General features: G+C 38.7%; 1 protein-coding gene and 2 pseudogenes across 1 annotated transcript; 1 reads left to right on the top strand and 2 right to left on the bottom strand.

The window, feature by feature from the left end:
* Positions 1 to 1,151: 1,151 nt before the first annotated feature.
* Positions 1,152 to 12,125, bottom strand: LOC137948405 (uncharacterized). The gene is given in 3 exon segments (XM_068794493.1): positions 1,152 to 1,656; positions 1,792 to 5,159; positions 8,412 to 12,125. Coding segments are annotated over 3 exon segments (7,587 nt in total).
* Positions 12,126 to 12,767: 642 nt separating this feature from the next.
* On the top strand, positions 12,768 to 16,013 carry LOC137948403 (dolichyl-diphosphooligosaccharide--protein glycosyltransferase subunit 2-like; annotated as a pseudogene).
* Positions 16,014 to 18,463: 2,450 nt separating this feature from the next.
* LOC137948402 (putative disease resistance RPP13-like protein 1) lies at positions 18,464 to 21,200 on the bottom strand (annotated as a pseudogene).
* Between the last annotated feature and the right edge of the window lie 787 nt (positions 21,201 to 21,987).

Genomic DNA, 21,987 nt, shown 5'->3' with positions numbered 1-21,987 from the left:
AGAAAAATAGAATGAGATGCTAATCAGAACAGCAACAAAACCCACAACGAACAGGAAGAGACTAATTTTGTGAGGGAGAGCATGAATATCAATTATGAAACCTCTTGACAACTGCAGCCAAATGTATTTCCCCTGGTGTTCTTCAAGGGCTAATTCTGTCCTCACAGGGCTCGCTTCTTCCTTCAGGAGAGCATGAATAACAACTATGAAACCTCTTGATAACAACAGCCATGTATTTCCACTGGTGTTCCACAAGCGCTAATTCTGCCTCCTTTCTTCCATCCCCTACAAAAACTCCAGTACCGTATGGAGAACCACCACTGATTGAGTCAATTTAAAGTGTAACCAATTGGATCAAAGATCATTCCATGGTGGGTTAACTGGGTGATCACAGTCCAACTATAGCAAGAAGAAAACCATGACCAGAAGATATATTAAAGTTTCAACTCAATATGCCTCCAGATGGATGATAAACAGTTGATAGGAAATCTCCATCTCTATTCAAATTTAAATGGTTGAAGCCAACAATATATATTTAGGTAATTGACGCAGAGTGAGCAATAACATAAAAAACGTGATCAATGTAAATTTTATTATTGTAAAATTTTAAAAGCATAAACAAGTTTATTTTTAATCATTGACAATTACAACAACAACAACAAAAAAAAAAAAACAACCAGCACCGTATGGAGAACCATCCCTGATTGACTCCATTTTGAACATCCCAACGCCAAAAGTGTATGCAATTGGAATAAAAATCAGTCCATGGTGGGTTAACTATGGTGGGTTAACTGGGTGATCGCAGTCCAAGTATAGAAAGAAGAAAACCATGCCTAGAATATATATTCAAGTTTTAGCTCAATATGCCTCCAAAATAGATGATAAACATTTTGTTAATCTCCATCTCTATTGAAATATAAATGGTTGAAGCCAACAATATATTTAGGTAATTGACGCAGAGTGTGCAACAATATAAATAAACATGATCTATGTAAATTTTATTATTTTTATTTTTTAAAAGCATAAACATGTTTATTTTTATTGATTGACAATTACACAAATAAAACAATCAGCACATGTAAAGAAAAATCAATACCTTGAAGAACTATTGAAGGCGCTTTTGGACTCTTTTCATAAAATCTGCCTCCCCATTACTCCAATTGCAGATAAACATCTTCTATGCACTTTATCATGCTCCACTCTTTGTTTCCTTGTTGTCGGCACCGTTGTATTAGAATTGGGTAATCACAAATTCTCAAACAAAGAAGGCCAGCAGGAAGTCCATCATCAGGGAAGGACTCAACTAGAGGGCAATCTTGTATCCGAAGGGTTTTGAGAGAAGTAAGGTTGCACAGGCCTTTGGGCAGGGATTTGATTTTATCACAGTTGGATACAGATAAATCTTCAAGTGACAAAGGTAGCTCATCTGGCAAAGATGCGAGTTCAGTGCAATGTCGAATTGTCAATTGTTTAAGGGAGGATGGTAGCTCATTTGGCAAAGATGCAAGTTCACTGCAATGTTTAATCTCCAAGTATTTAAGGGTGGTCAAGTTTAATAGCAAATCATGAGAGAGATATTGGAGCCCATCAATTTCCTTTATTACCAGATGCTTAAGAGTAGAGAGATGAGGCAACACACTTGATAATGTTCTCTTGCTGCAACCAACCATTTCAAAATAATGTAGATATGAAAAAATAGTCAATTCCCCTGGAGAAAACTCAAGTCGTGGACAATGCCTGATTTTTAAACTTTCCAAACAAGTCATATTTTGAAATCCCTTCCCTAATGACCTCATATTTGGACAGTTGATGATGATTAACCTCGAAAGTGTTGTAGAAGGACCTTCTGGCAAGGACAACAATTCATCACAATTTTCAATTTCCAAGTTCTTTATGTTAATGAGAGATTGAATAAATCCATTTGGCAACAACTTCACTCTTCGAAAACCAAAAATGTTCAAAGAGGAAAGTGAGGTTAAATTACTCAAAGACTTCAACATTATCATCTCATTGTAATGCCCAACCTCTGAATCTTGTCCACTCAAGTTCTCACATTCCCGAGTTTTTTTGTATCCATAAAGTACGAGAGTTTTCAAAGTGAGGGGGGTGATGGGAAGTTCTCTTAGTTTCGGGCAGTTCCCAACTTGCAGTTCTATGAGACGTGGAAAATCAACTTCTTTTGCTTCAAACTGCCCCTCCAAATTAAGCAAATGATACAAGTGCAATATTTGTAATGATGGAAATGCTCCATTGCCAAAAAATTCACGGCCAACATGGTTAAGTTCTTGCATTTTTACTATGAACAATTTTTTGAGAGAGCGCAATTGACCAAGCGATGTAAGCAATTTGCATTTTCTGCTACCAATTAGTACTATCTCCATCAATTTGGAGAAGGATGGGTCCCCTAGCCAACTTGGAAACTTGAAACCACCGTAGTTCTTTACAGTTAGGTGTCTAAGATTAACATGAGAAGGTTCAAGAGCTTCAAGTATTTCTTTCTCATCATTTCCATCCCATAAGTTAGAAGAATCAGTCCTACTCCATTCCAACATCAAAGTGACAAGTTGATGCTTGTTCTTTAAATTAGCCACCCTTGCCTCTTCCACGCTTTCCACATTCTCAAGGTTGGTTATCTGCATTTCGTGAAGGTTTATCAAGGGGTTTAACCGCCCTATTCCAATCTCGTTTGTGATACCATAATTTCTCAGTTTACGAATATTAGTAAACCTTTCAATTATTGGTAGCAAAGAAGTCTTCATGAGTTCTTCCTCTATTTCAAAGGATTGTAGATTGATTAGATTACTCATCTCTTTTGGTAGCTCTGTCAAGTTATTGCACCTCAGAAGATATAGTGGTTGAAGATTGTACAACCTGCAAATGGAGTCCGGTAGCTTTTCTACGATCGTTCCTTCTATATTGAGGCCACGAAGGTTATTCAGGTCACCAATATTTGATGGTAACACAACAAACTTACGACAATATGAAAGATCAATCTCTCTTAACTTCTTCAATTTACATAAGGAATCTGGAAGCATCTGTAACATTGTGTAACTCAATATGAGATATCGTAGATTAATGAGGCTTCCAATACCTCCCGGTAACTCAACCAAATTTATGCATTCACTTAAATTTAGTGTTTGCAAATTATAGAGGCTACATATGGAATCTGGCAAGCTTTCTATACGGTTTGCATCTAGACCAAGATGTCGTAGATGTTTCAAATTACCAGTTGACACGGGAATTTCACCCATCAAATTTCCCTTTAGATATAGAACACGCAAGCGTTCAAAACTGTGGTCTATTTGATTCAATACTTTGTCAATGTTTCCATTGTATATTGAAAGTGTACGTAAGCTCTTTGCTTCAACCAATTTTTCCAATAGTATTTGGTTCACGACTTTGCCAGCCAGTGACACATGTCTAGTCTCTTCAGTAGGCCTTTTTGTCCCAATCTCCCCTTGGATTCTGAAAGAAATATTCCTCATGATTACCTCCGCAAGCTCACGAATAAGGTCATGCATCCCATAATACCTATAGTTGTAATGACAACCATAACCATCAATGACTTGGAAAAAATGTTTGGCAACCAAATTGTCAAAGTAATCATTTGCAATGTCTTCCATCTCATCATTTTTATTAGCTTCAATAAAACCCTCTGCCATCCAAAAGCGGATCATTTCCTCCTTACTAAAATAAACCCTTACGATACATGTGGCAGTATATGTGAAGCAACGTTTTTGATGTGGATCCAAACAGAGATAGCTGAGCATCAATGCAGGGAGTATATAATCCTTGGTTTTTGGCAACTCCCAGATTTCACTTTCTAGTAATTTGTCCCATTTATCAACATGGACAGTACCTAACAATCCACCAACCACATTTGCTACCAATGGTAATCCCTGACACTTCTTCACTACTTTCACCTGTATTCTTTCCAAGTTTGCTTGCTCATTAACATTATCACTATAACCAAGCACCTTTTCTTTAACAATAGTCCAACAATCATCATCTGATAACCCCTTTAACCTGTAAATGTAATCACGTGAACCCATGCTCCTGCACACTTCTTCACTTCGTGTTGTTGCAATAATTTTGCTTCCTTTTTGGACGGATCTAATTAAAGGCGCCAAAAGAGTCTCCCAATCCTCAGAGTTCTCTGTCCACGCATCGTCTAACACCAATAACAACTTCTTTTCTTTTACCAACTCTTGGAGGCAGCATTGCAATGGGTCCAAGGCTCTTTTCTCTTCTTTAAGACATCCTATTGATTCAATTATTGATCTGGTCACTCTTACAAGGTCAAAGTCATGAGACACATGAACTCACGCTTTCGTATCGAATTGATCAGAATCATTGTAAGCCAACTTAGCAAGAGTTGTTTTACCAAGTCCCCCCATACCAACAATGCCAATCACAGATAAGTTACCTCTCCCAGAAGATTTATCCAATTTCAAAAACGATATTATTTCCTCCTTTTCACTCTCTCGTCCGAACACACGATCTTTATCTACAAAAGAAGTAGTTTCTCTTCTCTTCTGAATATCTCCCAGTGTTCTTCCACCAACACCTTCTCTCAGATTAAGGGCATTCCCGTATTCAACAATTTCATCCCACCTCTCTAAGACCTCGTTTATCTTGGATGCAATATGATAATTAAAAGAACAATTTTCAACTGCACCGAATACTTTATCCAATTTCAGAGAAGAGAATAAGGTTTCTTCATCAGATTTATCTCTGTTCTCCAACTGCAACCGAAGAAGTTCGTAGTTCATCTCGTCGACGATGTCCTCCATGTCGTAAGTCAACCCCCTAAGGTCGTCCACCCAAGATCGCACAGACTCCTCTGTGAACTGCCGAGTTTCAGCATCATTGAGGAGAGGTTGAACTCCCAGGAGATATCTTTTCAACCTCTTAAGCTCTTTGTCAACACCCCAGAATTGACCTAGCTTTTTCTGGATGATAGGGGTGAGTGCCTGAGCCAATCCTTGAAAAACACCATTTAGAGCTGCGTCGCCGACCATACTTGCTGCATCGGCTGCCATTTTTCCGGCCATTGAACCAAGGACACCGGTAAAAAGATAGAAAGATGTTTTCCTCCGTCTGGCTTCAGAGTGGAGATCCTTTCCTTGCTTTCCCCTTGATTCCTTAATATGTATATATTAATTAAATGTTAATTAATTAACAACTTGCAACGACAGAAGTCTTGTTTATCTTTTAAAATAAAAAAAACTTGCAGCCTCCTTGTCGCAGTTCTATTCTTTGAAGAGATGCATCACGAACGTAATCAAGTAAATAGGCTTAAATTAATAAAAATACTATTTAGAGTAGACCTTTTTTCATCGCGTGTAAAATAATTGAAGGATGGGAAGATTCCTGGCAGCTTGGTCACTTGATCGAGACTTGACGACCTGGAAGACGAAGTTTTCTGGTATCCATCAATGCTTGAACGACGAAGCTTCCTGGTATCCATCAATGCTGGAACGGCGAAGTTTCCTCTTCTACAAGTAAACAGTTTCAAAAGGGCGAATTCTATCTTTCGAGCATTTTGCCTATAGTTTGGTCACCACTTGATACAGGATGAAGGAAGAAGAATGAATTGCTGGAGTAGAGGAGTCTTCTTAATTTCCAGTTAGATTAAAGAAACGGGTAGGTTGCTGGGGGGACAACTGGCATGCAGTGACCCGACAAGTTTTTGTTTTTTCTTTAACAAAAAACTTGCAGTCTCCGTGTCGTCGCTCCGTGAAGAGCTCCACCGTCTCCGTGTCACTGTCCAGCACTGCAATTCCTGTTGAGCTGACAGTTGGAGATGCCACAATGGTAACTTATAATGGTCTTCTTCTAGATTCCCCTTTTTTGTTCTAAGACGTAAATTAGCAAACAACCAAAAAGTCTTGTTTATTCTTTGAAGAGATGCATCACGAACGTAATCAGGTAAATAGGTTTAAATAAATAAAAATACTATTTGGAGTTTAAACTATTTTTTTTTCATTGCATGTAATATAATTGAAGGGTGGGAAGATTCCTGGCAGCTTGGTCCCTTGATCCAGACTTGACGACCAGGAAGATGACAAGCAACTACTATACTTGATTAATTTCCTTGAAAAATTCTTGTTTCTTGTTTTTTCGTTATGATGAGCAAGAACAGAAAGGGTACATTAACTCTTTGAACAAGAGGAGAAAAGAAAAAGTGCCCACGACTAAAACAAACAAAAAGACTATAAAGAGGGGATGGATTCTACCTTAACAAGCTCTTGCAGCAAGAATCAATTCCCAGCTAACAGTTGGAGATGCCAAACTTATAATGGTCTTCTTCTACCTTATGCTTTCTAAAAGGTGAACTTAGATGAATCTAAATGATAGAAAAGAAGAAATTAAAGAAATTTTGAGTTAGAAGAGGAGAAGAAGTGAAGGGGGAGGAAGCTTCGATCAGGCAGGCTTACACTTACTGCTTTGATAAATTGTTGCTGGCTATTAGCTGCTTGAGGAGCAGATGAAGTTTTCTGTGCCAATGGACTATTCTTTTAGCTAACGGACCACTCTTTTTCTCATTCGTTGTTAGTTCGTTTTACATTTTACCATATTTAATTCCTATAGGAGGTTCAAGTACTGGAACATTGGAGATAAGAAGAAACAGCAGTAGTTTGCTTTTGTTGCTATATGGCTATGTTGATGCAGCTAATCCGCTTGGGAGTGAACATCAAGAACTTCCCAACCTCCAGCCTTCCAGCTACATTTGCCATCCTCTTCCACGTTGACCTTGCAGCTGTACTTGTGTTATATGTTTTTTTCTTTGTTCTCATCAATAGTTTTTTATTTTTAGTACTCGCAAACTAATTCTTCTTATTATAGATTTCAGCAAGCTTTACTCTTGTTTCTCTCTTTTACAGTTGGATCTGTTCACTACATTGATGGCTGTGGGATTCCTGGTGTTTGTGGGACACAGGACCCTCTCTTATCTGGCTTCAACATCGTCCAAACAGAAATCTGCCTGAGCACGAGTCATCTATCATCAATCTTGTCAGTTTCAGTTTCGCTAACAACCCTGTAATCCTTTGGTTAAATAATGGTATTATTTTCATTATTTCGATAAGTGCAGTTCCCACAACAGCAGGCGGGTGGAGAGTTACCCTTCGTGGGTTCGGTGTGAAGAGTTAAGAGACTCTGTATAAATGCAAAATTTTTGTTGAAATGCTCCTCGAGGATGATAAGTCTATTCCTTAAATCAAATTCGAGCTGGTTGTGATGTCTGAATGGTATGAAATAGACCAGACACAAATCACAACCTGAATGTATTGAAGATAGCGTTCGAACTTCATATACAAATCTCTTCTATACCTAAACACAAAACTAAACAACAAATGGAAGACAAAAAAACACGGTACACTGAGAAATATAGAATGGAGATGCTAATCAGAACAGCAACAAAACCCACAACGAACAGGAAGAGACTAATTTTGTGAGGGAGAGCATGAATATCAATTATGAAACCTCTTGACAACTGCAGCCAAATGTATTTCCCCTGGTGTTCTTCAAGGGCTAATTCTGTCCACACAGGGCTCGCTTCTTCCTTCGGGAGAGCATGAATATCAACTATGAAACCTCTTGATAACAACAGCCATGTATTTCCACTGGTGTTCTGCAAGCGCTAATTCTGCCTCCTTTCTTCCATCCCCTGCAGAAACTCCAGTACCGTATGGAGAACCACCACTGATTGAGTCAATTTAAACATCCCAACGCTAAAAGTGTAACCAATTGGATCAAAGATCATTCCATGGTGGGTTAACTGGGTGATCACAGTCTAACTATAGCAAGAAGAAAACCATGACCAGAAGATATATTCAAGTTTCAACTCAATATTCCTCCAGATAGATGATAAACAGTTGATAGGAAATCTCCATCTCTATTCAAATTTAAATGGTTGAAGCCAACAATATATATTTAGGTAATTGACGCAGAGTGAGCAATAACATAAAAAACGTGATCAATGTAAATTTTATTATTGTAATTTTTTAAAAGCATAAACAAGTTTATATTTATTCATTGACAATTACACAAAAAAAAAAAAAAAAAAACAACAACCAGCACATGTAAAGAAAAATCAATACCTTTAAGAACTACTGAAGGCATTTCTGAACTCTTTTCATAAATCTGCCTCCCCATTACTTCGATGTCAGATGAACATTTTGTAAGCACTTGATCATGCTCCACTCTTTGCTTCCTTGTTGTTTGCACCGTTGTGATAGAGTGGGGCAACCAATAATTAGCAATGAACGAAGGCTAGTAGGAAGTCCATCATCAGGGAAGGACTCAACTAGAGGGCAACCCTTGATCCAAAGGTATGTGAGAGAAGTAAGGTTGCATAGGCCATTTGGTAGGGATTTAATTTTATCACAGTAAGAGATCGAAAATACTTGAAGTGATGATGGTAGCTCATCTGGCAAAGATGCAAGTTTAGTGCAATGTTCAATCGCCAACCATGAAAGGGAGGATGGTAGCTGATTTGGCAAAGATACAAGTTCAGTGCAATGTCCAATCCTCAACTGTGTAAGGGAGGATGGTAGCTGATTTGGCAAAGATGCAAGTTCACTGCAATGTTCAATCTCCAAGTATTTAAGGGTGGTTGAGTTTAATAGCAAATCATGAAGGAGATATTGGAGCCCATCAATTTCCTTAATTACCAGATGCTCAAGAGTAGAGAGATGAGGCAACACACTCGATAATGTTGTCTTGCTGCAACCAACCACTTCAAAATACCGTAAACATGAAAAAACAGTCAATTCCCCTGGAGAAGACTCAAGTCGTGGACAACGCATGATTACTAACTTTTTCAAACAAGTCATATTTCGAAATCCCTTCCCTAATGACCTCATATTTGGACAGTTGATGATGCGTAACCCCGAAAGTGTTGTAGAAGGACCTTCTGGAAAGGACAACAATTCATCACAATTTTCAATTTCCAAGTCCTTTATATTAATGAGAGACTGAATAAATCCATTCGGCAACAACTTCACTCTTCGAAAACCAGAAATGTTCAAAGAAGAAAGTGAGGTTAAATTACTCAAAGACTTCAACATTATCATCTCATTGCAATTCCCAACCTCAGAATTTTGTCCACTCAACTTCTCATATTCCTGAGTTTTTTCGTGTCCATAAAGTCCAAGAGTTTTCAAAGTGAGGGGGGTGACGGGAAGTTCTCTTAATTTTGGGCAATTCCTAACTTCTAGATCTATGAGACGTGGGAAATCAACTTCTTTTGCTTCAAATCGCCCCTCAAAATTAGGCAAATGCTTCAACTGCAATATTTTCAATGATGGAAATGCTCCATTACCAAAAGATTCACGGCCTACATGCTTAAGTTCTTGCATTTCTACTATGATCAACTTTTTGAGAGAGCGTAATTGACCAAACGATGTAAGTAATTTGCATTTCCTACAACCAATTAGTTCTATCTCCACCAATTTGGAGAAGGATGGGTCCCCTAACCAACTTGGAAACTTGAAACCACCGTAGTTCTTTACAGTTAGGTGTCTAAGATTAGCATGAGGAGGTTCAAGAACTTCAAGTATTTCTTTCTCATCATTTCCATCCCATAAGTTAGAAGAATCTGGCCCACTCCATTCCATCACCAATCTGACAAGTTGATGCTTGTTCTTTAAATTAGCAACCCTTGCCTCTTCCACGCTTTCCACATTCTCAAGGTTGGTTATCCGTATTTTTTGAAGGTTTATCAAGAGATTTAGCCGCCCTATTTCAATCTCGTTTGTGATACAATAATTGCTCAGTCGACGAATATTAGTGAACCTTTCAATTCTTGGCAGCAATGAAATCTTAATGAGCTCTTCCTTTATTTCAAAGAATTGTAGATTGATTAGATTAATCATCTCTTTTGGTAGCTCTACCAAGTTATTGCAATTGTAAAGACATAGTGATTGAAGATTGTGCAACATGCAAATGGAGTCTGGTAGCTTTTCTACACTCGTTCCTTCCATATTGAGGCTACGAAGGTTATTCAGGTCGCCAATGTTTGATGGTAATACAACAAACTTATGACAATATGAAAGTTCAATCTCTCTTAACTTCTTCAATTTACATAAGGAATCGGGAAGCATTTGTAACATTGTTTCCCTCAATATGAGATATCGTAGATTAATGAGGCTTCCAATACCTCCTGGTAACTCAACCAAATTTATGCATCCACTTAAATTTAGTGTTTGCAAATTATAGAGGCTACAAATGGAATTTGGCAAACTTTCTATATGGCTTTCATGTAGATCAAGATGTCGTAGATGTTTCAAATTACCAGTTGACTCAGGAATTTTCCCCATCGAATATCCATTTAGATCTAGAACACGCAAGCGTTCAAAACTGTGGTCTATTTGCTTCAATACCTCGTCAATGCTTGCATTGTTTATTGAAAGTGTACGTAAGTTCTTGGCTTCTACCAATTTTTCCAATAGTATTTGGTTCACGACTGTGCTAGCCAATGACACATGTCTAGTCTCTTCAGTAGGCCTTTTTGTCCCAATCTCCCCTTGGATTCTAAAAGAAATATTCCTCATGATTACCTCCGCAAGCTCACGAATAAGGTCATGCATCCCATAACACCTATACCTGTAAGGTCCAGTCAAACAATTAAGGAATTGGAAAAAATGTTTGGCAATTAAATTGTCAAAGTAATCATTTGCAATCTCTTCCATCTCATCACTTTTATCAGCTCCAATAAAACCCTCTGCCATCCACAAGCGGATCATTTCCTCTTTACTAAAATAATCATGTTTGAAACATGTGGCAGTATATGTGAAACAACGTTTTTGATATGGATCCAAACAAAGATAGCTGAGCATCAATGCAGGGAGTATGTAATCCTTGGTTTTTGGCAACTCCCAGATTTCACTTTCTAGTAATCTCTCCCATTTATCAACACGGACGGTACCTAACAATCCACCAACCATGTGTGCAACCAATGGTAATCCTTGACACTTCTTCACTACTTTCACCCGTAATCTTTCTAAGTTTGCTTGCTCATTTGCATTATCACTATAACTAAACACTTTTTCTTTAACGATAGTCCAACAATCATTATCTGATAACCCCTTTAACCTGTAAATGTAATCACGTGAACCCATGCTCCTGCACACTTCTTCACTTCGGGTTGTTGCAATAATTTTGCTTCCTTTTTGGACGGATTTAATTAAAGGCGCCAAAAGAGTCTCCCAATCCTCAGAGTTCTCTGTCCACGCATCGTCTAGCACCAATAACAACTTCTTTTCTTTTACCAACTCTTGGAGGCGACATTGCAATGGGTCCAATGCTGTTTTCTCTTCTTTAAGACATCCTATTGATTCAATTATCGATCTGGTCACTCTTACACGGTCAAAGTCATGAGACACATGAACCCACCCTTTCATATCGAATTGATCAGAATCATTGTAAGCCAACTTAGCAAGAGTTGTTTTACCAAGTCCCCCCATACCAACAATGCCAATCACAGATAAGTTACCTCTCCCAGAAGATTCATCCGATTTCAAAAACGATATTATCTTCTCCTTCTCACTCTCCCGTCCAAACACACAATCTTTATCTACAAAGGAAGTAGTTTCTCTTCTCTTTTGAATATCTCCGAGTGTTCTTCTACCAACACCTTCTCTTAGATTAAGGGCATTCCCGTATTCAACAACTTCATCCCACCTCTCTAAGACCTCATGTATCTTGGATGCAATTTGATAATTAAAAGAATAATTTTCAACTGCACCGAATACTTTATCCAGTTTTAGAGAAGAGAAAAAGGTTTGTACCTGTTCTCCAGCAGATATATCTCTGTTCCCCAACTGCAACCGAAGAAATTCGTAGTTCATCTCGTCGACGATGTCCTCCATGTCGTAAGTCAACCCCCTAAGGTCGCCTACCCAAGATCGCACAGACTCCTCTGTGAACTGCCGAGTTTCGGCATCATCGAGGAGCGGTTGAACTCCCAAGAGATATCTTTTCAATCTCTTAAGCTCTTTGTCAACACCCCAGAATTGACCGAGTTTTTTCTGGATGATAGGGGTTAGTGCCTGAGCCAATCCTTGAAAAACACCATTTAGAGCTGCGTTGCCGACCATACTTGCTGCATCGGCTGCCATTTTTCCGGCCATTGAACCAAGTAAACCGGTAAAAGGAGAGAGATGTTTTCCTCCGTCTGGCTTCAGAGTTGAGATTCTTTCCCCCCTTATTCCTTAACATGTATATGAATTAAATGTTAATTAATTAACAACTTGCAACGATAGAAGTCTTGTTTATCTTTTAAAATAAAAAAAACTTGCAGCCTCCGTGTCGCAGCTCTATTCTTTGAAGAGCTCCACCGTCTTGCTTCAGAGAGGAGATCCTTCCCGTTTTTTTGCCCTTGATTCCTTTACATGTATATAAATTAAAGGAAAATTAATTAATAACTTGCAGCAACAACAGGGGAGTCTTCTTAATCTCCAGTGAGTTTCAAGAACGGGAAGGTTCCTGGGGGGCGACTGGCATGAAGTGACCCGACGAGTTTGATTTAGTCTTCCGTTTTTTGTTCTAAGACGTGAATTAGCAAACAACCAAAAAGTCTTGTTTATGTTTTGAAATAAAAAACTTGCTGCTTCCGTGTCGCAGCTCTATTCTTTGAAGAGATGCGTCACGAACGTAATCAGCTAAATAGGTTTAAACTATTTTTTTTTTTCATTACATGTAATATAATTGAAGGATGGGAAGATTCCTGGCAGCTTGGTCCCTTCTCGTCCCTTGAAATGATGGTGACTTTAGAAACTGCAAGTTCCTTTAAGAAAATGATTGCTCGGTTTGTGCTTTTCCTTACTGTTCTGGGAGCCATAAAGCAGGTATCCATCAATGCTAGAACGACGACGTTTCAACTCAACAAATCTTACATTGGGCAGGTTGAAGCCGTTCAACAGTGAAGGCCCCTGCTGAGTGTCGAGGGACTCGCAAAGGCCCTCCATGCGTTGGACGGATCCCTGCACCTCTTCTCGACCTATCTGAATTTTACTAGGATAGGAGAAAGCAGGGGCTCTGCCCCGCTGCCCACAAAAGGGACCCTCTACCCTTTCATGCATGGACTGAATTCAAAAGTATCCGTTGGAACCGAGTTCAAAATTATAACTTTGAATAATTTTTTGGATATCCAAGTTCGAAATATTCAGATATTTAGGAATAGATAGAATTCATAATTCTAATATCTGAATCGAAACCTATCCTCTTATAGCCCTATGAACTACCTTTGTCAAATTGTTTAGCCAACAAAGCAATTGGCAGTTTTTAAATAAGGAAGGGGGGGGGGGGGGGGAGCCCTCAGCAATGGGAAGGACACTCTTTCTTTTTGGCTCCTAGACCAATGTGGAAAAGCACAAACCGAACAATCATTTACCTGGATGACTGATTTACTATCTTTTTTATCAGCTTGAGGACACTTATGCAGGACCGAGGACATGTCAAGCTCTTGGTATAGATAAAAGTGCTGATATAAGCTCAGAAATATCTCTTTGTTTTTGAGAAAACAGTAATGTTTCTTTCTTTATTGTAATTTCGTTGTCAGTCTTTGTCTATTTGCACATCTTATTTGGTTTGCAGGATCAAGGTGGCAAAGCAAATGTGCTTCTTGAGGATGCAGATGGCATTTTTCATGCAATCAAGGTCTGTGGACCTGCTTCATTGCTCAGTCTCTGACTGTGTTGATTCCCACATTGCAATAGCTGCATAATACTCGTGAATTTTTTTCCCCTTATTTGCTTTTGCCAGATGCTAAAACAGAGTGATGGAAAATGGAAGTATGATTCCAGTGCTTATGCATCTGGTACGAACTCTTCGATGTTCTTGAAATAGATTCAGGTTTATTTATTTTCTTGTGTTGCATGTATTTCTGAAGACATTTCCATATTGCATTTAGCACTGGGTGGCACTTGAAACACTAGCAGTCTTTCTTAAATAAGCAGGTGCTGAAGTTGATCAGTCTATGGTAAGTGCTTCTAATTTGATTGAAGAAATTCTACAGTATCCAATTATGGAATCCAATAATTAACACTGGCCTAGTTTGGAATAGTTTTAGGAAAATTATGCATCCATGTTTTAGGTTAAGTATTTAATAACAGATGGTTTGCTCATCTCAAATTTGTTTGTTCTATTCATGGCAGATTGACATTGTGAAAAATGACATTCTCAAGCTGGTTGACAGTATTGAAAGTTGTGGTATGCATCTAAAATTTATGTTCTTGGTTACAGTATTTATGAGGTCCTTTTTACTTGAGGCTTTGTGTATACTGGACTCTGTTTCACATATGAGGGGGCATTGTATTTTGGTGAGAAACTTGTTGATGCCATTCGTTTGTCTTTGGCAGGGTTTCTGTTCCACTTGTTCTATGACTTCCTTCCTCTGTGCTTTCTTTGACTTCAAAAGACCAGATCAAGGTGTCTTCTTCTGCTACATCTATTTTCTGCTGGACAACTCTGTTGCTATTGCTATTTCTGTTTCTTTTCTCTAGCTGAACTAATACTTTAGGGGTTTTGACAATCAATCCTGACACTGTTGGTGAGAAACTGAATTGGCATAGAACTTTATACTTGGCTTCAGGTAAGATGCACCCCTTTTGACTGTGAAACTTGTTCAAGCTGTCAGTTCTGTTTCCAAGGATTCCCCTGCTGTTCTGAATCAGGTGGGGAATCTTCAGAACTTGGTTCTGAATTTGTTTTTGCTTGTTGCTATCCTCTTTGTTTAGTTTTGTAGTATTTTCTTATTCATGCTACCATTGACATTTGATAGTCTGTCTCTTGATATTATTTTTCTTTTGTAGGTTTTCCTGAAGCTGAGACATGTTGAGAGCAAAGTCCAACATATCTATATTATTGGCAGCTCAGGCAAGAAATTTGAGACAATTCTAGTTGAGTTTCTGGACCTGTCTATTTCAAAAATTTTATGTCAACTATAACATGTGCAGATTTAAGTACTTTGATTATAAAGAAAGTAGAGTTGTTGGATGTCAGATGTCTATACAGTAATGTGATTTAAGACCTGAGAGAAATCGAGACTTCTCCCCTTTATAATCTCTTTAAGTGAAAACAACATGAAACGACTACAATCCCCCTCATCTACAACCCTACATAACTCTCTCTATTCAACTTAGATTTTCATACAAAATTGAAACATAGGCGCATGACATAAAGAACTACCTATCTGACACATTACGACACTCATCAGACAAAGAAATGACCAAACATGTAATTTAACACTAAACATGTACAAAAATTTTATACGAATCTGATTCCTTTTTAACACATTTTTGCAGGACAACTCATTTTTACATGCTCTAGGGCATGTTGATTTGGATTTGCCAGAAGGGCCAGACAAAGCTCCACGGCCTCCTGCTCAAACTGTTGATCGTTACTCCAGATTTGGTCCCAAAGCAGAGATATCCCATATATTTCGGGACCTGAGAAACGCCCCCCTCAACAGCTCTCTATTGGCTTCTTGGTTCTCACTTTCTTACCATTTGTTGGATTTTTTATAGGGATAAGTTTGTTATTCTGCATATTACCAGTTTGCATTTTTAGCTATACTCCATTCTCTAGCAGGCAGGCTTACACTTACTGCTTTGATAAATTGTTGCTGGCTATTAGCAGCTTGAGGAGCAGATGAAGTCTCTCTGCCAATGGATTATTCTTTTAGCAGCTCGATTTTGTTGCTATATGGCTATGTTGATGAAGCTAATCCGCTTGGGAGTGAACATCAAGAACTTCCCCACCTCCACCCTTGCAGCTACATTTGCCATCCTCTTCCGCGTTGGCCTTGCAGCTGTACTTGTGTTACTCGCAAACTAATTCTTCTTATTATAGATTTCAGCAAGCTCTTGCTATTGCTTCTATCTTTTACAGTTGCATCTGTTCACTACATTAAAGGCTGAGGGATTCGTGGGAGTGTTCCTAGTGTTTGTGGGACACAGGACCTCTCTTATCTGGCTTCAACATCGTCCAAACAGAAATCTGCCTGAGCACGAGTCATCTATCATCAATCTTGTCAGTTTCAGTTTCGCTAACAACCCTGTAATCCTTTGTCTAAATAATGGTATTATTTTCATTATTTTGCTTAGTGCAGTTCCCACAACAGCAGGCGGGTGGAGAGTTACCCTTCGTGGGTTCGGTGTAAAGGGTTAAGAGACTCTGTATAAATGCAAAATTCTTGTTGAAATGCTCCTCGAGGATGATAAGTGTATTCCGTAAATCAAATTCCTGTTGATCTTTTCCATGCGCTGATCGAGCTGATTGTGATGTCTGAATGGGATGAAATAGACTAGACACAAATCCCAACCTGATTCTTATTGGAATGTATTGAAGATAGCATTCGAACTTCATATACAAATCTCTTCTATACCTAAACACAAAACAAAACAAGAAATGGAGGACAAAAAAACACGGTACACTGAGAAATATAGAATGGAGATGCTAATCAGAACAGCAACAAAACCCACAACGAACAGGAAGAGACTAATTTTGAGAGGGAGAGCATGAATATCAATTACGAAACCTCTTGACAACTGCAGCCAAATGTATTTCCCCTGGTGTTCTGCCAGGGCTAATTCTGTCCTCACAGGGCTCCCTTCTTCCATCGGGAGAGCATGAATATCAACTATGAAACCTCTTGACAACAGCAGCCATGTATTTCCCTTGGTGTTCTGCAAGGGCTAATTCTGTCCCCACGTGGCTTCCTTCTTCCATCAGGAGAGCATGAATATCAACTATGAAACCTCTTGACAACAGCAGCCATGTATTTCCCCTGGTGTTCTGCAAGCGCTATTTCTGTCTCACTGGGCTCCTTTCTTCCATCCCCTGCAAAAACTCCAGTACCGTATAGAGAACCACCAATGATTGAGTCAATTTTAAACATCCCTACTCCAAAAGTGTATCCAATTGGAACAAAAATCATTCCATGGTGGGTTAACTGGGTGATCGCAATCTAACTATAGAAAGAAGAATACCATGACCAGAAGATATATTCAAGTTTCAGCTCAATATGTTGCCAGATTAGATGATAAACAGTTGACAGGAAATCTCCATCTCTATTGAAATTTAAATGGTTGAAGCCAACAGTATATTTAGGTAATTGACAGGAAATCTCCTTCTCTATTGAAATTTAAATGGTTGAAGCCAACAGTATATTTAGGAAATTGACACAGAGTGTGCAATAACATAAATAAACGTGATCTATATCAATTTTATTATTGTAATTTTTTAAAAGCATAAATATGTTTATTTTTATTCATTGACAATTACACAAATAAAACAACCAGCACATGTAAAGAAAAATCAGTACCTTGAAGAATTACCGAAGGCACTTCTAGACTATTTTCATAAATCTGCCTCCCCATTATTCGAGTGTGATACAAACATTTTGTAAGCGGTTTATCATGCTCCACTCTTTGCTTCCTTGTTGTTTGCATCGTTGTGATAGAGTGGGGCAACCAAAAATTAGCAATGAACAAAGGCCAACAGGAAGTCCATCGTCTGGTAAGGACTCAACATGAGGGCAACACTCGATCCAAAGGTATTCGAGAGAAGCAAGGTTGCACAGGCCCTTGGGCAGGGATTTGATTTTATCACAGTAATAGACATAAAAATTTTCAAGTGACGAAGGTAGCTCATCTGGCAAAGATGCGAGCTCAGTGCAACGTACAATCCTCAACATTGTAAGGGAAGATGGTAGGTGATCTGGCAAAGATGCGAGTTCAGCGCAATGTTGAATGTCCAAAATTTTAAGGGTGGTCAAGTTTAATAGCAAATCATGAGGGAGATATTGGAGCCCATCAATTTCCTTTATTACCAGATGCTCAAGAGTAGAGAGATGAGGCAACACACTTGATAATGTTGTCTTGCTGCAACCATTCACTTCAAAATACCGTAAACATGAAACAATAGTCAATTCCCCTAGAGAAGGCTCAAGTCGTGGACAACCAATGATTGACAACCTTTTCAAACCGGTCATATTTTGAATTCCCATCCCTAATGATGTCATATTTGGACAGTTGATGATGCGTAACCCCGAAAGTGTTGTAGAAGGACCTTCTGGCAAGGACAACAATTCATTACAATTTTCAATTTCCAAGTCCTTTATGTTAATGAGAGACTTGTGAAATCCATTCGGCAACAACTTCACTCTTTGAAAACCAGAAATGTTTAAAGAGGAAAGTAAGGTTAACTTACTCAAAGACTTCAACATTATCATCTCATTGCAATGCCCAACCTCTGAATCTTGTCCACTCAAGTTCTCACATTCCTAAGTTTTTTCATATCCATAAAGTCCGAGAGTTTTCAAAGTGAGGGGGGTGATGGGAAGTTCTCTTAGTTTTGGGCAGTTCCTAACTTCTAGTTCTATGAGACGTGGGAAATCAACTTCTTTTGCTTCAAACTGCCCCTCCAAATTAGGCAAATGCTTCAACTGCAATATTTATAATGATGGAAATGCTCCATTGCCAAAAAATTCACGGCCTACATGCCTAAGTTCCTGTATTTCTACTATGACCAACTTTTTGAGAGAGCGCAATTGACCAAACGATGTAACCAATTTGCATTTCCTGCATTCAATTAGTTCTATCTCCACCAACTTGGAGAAAGATGGGTCCCCTAGCCAACTTGGAAACTTGAAACCACCGTAGTTCTTTACAGTTAGGTGGCTAAGATTAGCATGGGGAGGTTCAAGAGCTTCAAGTATTTCTTTTTCATCATTTCCATCCCATAAGTTAGAAGAATCAGGCCTACTCCATTCCATCACCAATCTACCAAGTTGATGCTTGTTCTTTAAATTAGCTACCCTTGCCTCTTCCATGCTTTCCACATTCTCAAGGTTGGTTATCCGTATTTCGTGAAGGTTTATCAAGAGATTTAACCGCCCTATTCCAATCTCGTTTGTGATACAATAATTGCATAGTCGACGAATATTAGTGAACCTTTCAATTCTTGGCAACAAGGAAGTCTTAATGAACTCTTCCTTTATTTCAAATAATTGTAGATTGATTAGATTAATCATCTCTTTTGGTAGCTCTGCCAAGTTATTGCAATTGTAAAGACACAGTGATTGAAGATTGTACAACTTGCAAATGGAGTCTGGTAGTTTTTCTACACTCGTTCCTTCTAAATTGAGGCTGCGAAGATTATTTAGGTCGCCAATGTTTGATGGTAACACAACAAAATTACGACAATATGCAAGTTCAATCTCTCTTAACTTCTTCAATTTACATATGGAATCTGGAAGCATCTGTAATATTGTTTCCTTCAATATGAGATATCGTAGATTAATGAGGCTTCCAATACCTCTCGGTAACTCAACGAAATTTATGCAACTACTTAAATTACCAATTGACTCGGGAATTTCCCCCATCGAATATCCATCTAGATCTAGAACACGCAAGCGTTCAAAACTGTGGTCCATTTGCTTCAATACTTCGTCAATGTTTGCAATGTTTATTGAAAGTGTACGTAAGCTCTTTGCTTCAACCAATTTTTCCAATAGTATTTGGTTCACGACTTTGCCAGCCAGTGACACATGTCTAGTCTCTTCAGTAGGCCTTTTTGTCCTAATCTCCCCTTGGATTCTGAAAGAAATATTCCTCATGATTACCTCTGCAAGCTCACGAATGAGGTCATGCATCCCATAACGCCTATAGTCGTAAGGTACGTAAGGTCCTCCAAAACCAAGGGATTGGAAAAAATGTCTGGCAACCAAATTGTCAATGTAATCATTTGCAATGTCTTCCATCTCATCACTTTTGTTAGCTTCAATAAAACCCTCTGCCATCCACAAGCGGATCATTTCCTCCTTACTAAAATAATTACTTTTGAAACATGTGGCAGTATATGTGAAACAACGTTTTAGATGTGAATCTAAACAGAGATAGCTAGGCATCAATGCAGGGAGTATGTAATCCTTGGTCTTTGGCAACTCCCAAATTTCACTTTCTAATAATCTCTCCCATTTATCAACATGGACAGTACCTAATAATCCACCAACAACGTTTGCAACCAATGGTAATCCCTGACACTTCTTCACTACTTTCACCTGTAATCTTTCCAAGTTTGCTTGCTCATTAGCATTGATCACTATAACCAAACACTTTTTCTTTAACGATAGTCCAACAATCATCATTTGATAACCTCTTTAACCTGTAAATGTAATCACGTGAACCAATGCTCCTACACACTTCTTCACTTCGTGTTGTTGCAATAATTTTGCTTCCTTTTTGGACGGATCTAATTAAAGGCGCCAAAAGAGTCTCCCAATCCTCAGAGTTCTCTGTCCACACATCGTCTAACACCAATAACAACTTCTTTTCTTTTACCAACTCTTGGAGGCGGCATTGCAATGGGTCCAAGGCTCTTTTCTCTTCTTTAAGACATCCTATTGATTCAATTATTGATCTGGTCACTCTTACACAATCAAAGTCATGAGACACATGAACCCATGCTTTCGTATCGAATTGATCAGAATCATTGTAAGCCAACTTAGCAAGAGTTGTTTTACCAAGTCCCCCCGTACCAATAATGCCAATCACAGATAAGTTACCTCTCCCAAAAGATTCATCCGATTTCAAAAACGATATTATCTCCTCCTTTTCACTCTCCCGTCCAAACACAAGATCTTTATCTACAAAAGAAGTAGTTTCTCTTCTCTTCCGAATATCTCCCAGTGTTCTTCCACCAACACCTTCTCTCAGATTAAGGGCTTTCCCGTATTCAACAATTTCATCCCACCTCTCTAAGAACTCATTTATCTTGGATGCAATTTGATAATTAAAAGAATAATTTTCAACTGCACCGAATACTCTATCCAATCTTAGAGAAGAGAATAAGGTTTGTACCTGTTCTCCATCAGATTTATCTCTATTCTCCAACTGCAACCGAAGAAGTTCGTAGTTCATCTCATCGACGATGTCCTCCATGTCGTAAGTCAACCCCCTAAGGTCGCCCACCCAAGATCGCACAGACTCCTCTGTGAACTGCCTAGTTTCAGCATCATTGAGCAGAGGTTGAACTCCCAGGAGATATCTTTTCAACCTCTTAAGCTCTTTGTCAACACCCCAAAATTGACCTAGTTTTTTCTGGATGATAGGGGTGAGTGCCTGAGCCAATCCTTGAAAAACACCATTTAGAGCTGCGTCGCCGACCATACTTGCTGCATCGGCTGCCATTTTTCCGGCCATTGAACCAAGGACACCGGTAAAAAGATAGAAAGATGTTTTCCTCCATCTGGCTTCAGAGTGGAGATCCTTTCCTTGCTTTCCCCTTGATTCCTTAATATGTATATATTAATTAAATGTTAATTAATTAACAACTTGCAACGACAGAAGTCTTGTTTATCTTTCAAAATAAAAAAACTTGCAGCCTCCGTGTCGCAGTTCTATTCTTTGAAGAGATGCATCACGAACGTAATCAAGTAAATAGGCTTAAATTAATAAAAATACTATTTAGAGTAGATCTTTTTTCATCGCGTGTAAAATAATTTAAGGATGGGAAGATTTCTGGCAGCTTGGTCACTTGATCGAGACTTGACGACCTGGAAGACGAAGTTTTCTGGTATCCATCAATGCTTGAACGACGAAGTTTCCCGGTATCCATCAATGCTTGAACGACGAAGGTTCCCGGTATCCATCAATGCTTGAAGGGCGAATTTTCCTCTTCTACAGGTAAACAGATTCAAAAGGGTGAATTCTATCTTTCGAGCATTTTGCCTATAGTTTGGTCACCACTTGATACAGGATGAAGAAGAATGAATTGCTGGAGTAGAGGAGTCTTCATAATTTCCAGTAAGATTAAAGAAACGGGTAGGTTCCCGGGGGGACAACTGGCATGCAGTGACCCGAGAAGTTTTTGTTTTTTCTTCAATAAAAAACTTGCAGCCTCCGTGTCGCAGCTCTATTCTTTGAAGAGATGCGTCACGAACGTAATCAGGTAAATAGGTTTAAATAAATAAAAATA

Source organism: Aristolochia californica, unplaced genomic scaffold (assembly GCF_029961685.1).
Source record: "Aristolochia californica isolate CCGP_79_NKW_82.1479 unplaced genomic scaffold, dmAriCali1.0.hap1 SCAF_13, whole genome shotgun sequence".
In the NCBI taxonomy this organism is placed as follows: domain Eukaryota; kingdom Viridiplantae; phylum Streptophyta; class Magnoliopsida; order Piperales; family Aristolochiaceae; genus Aristolochia; species Aristolochia californica.
This window is presented reverse-complemented; position numbering and strand designations above follow the sequence as displayed.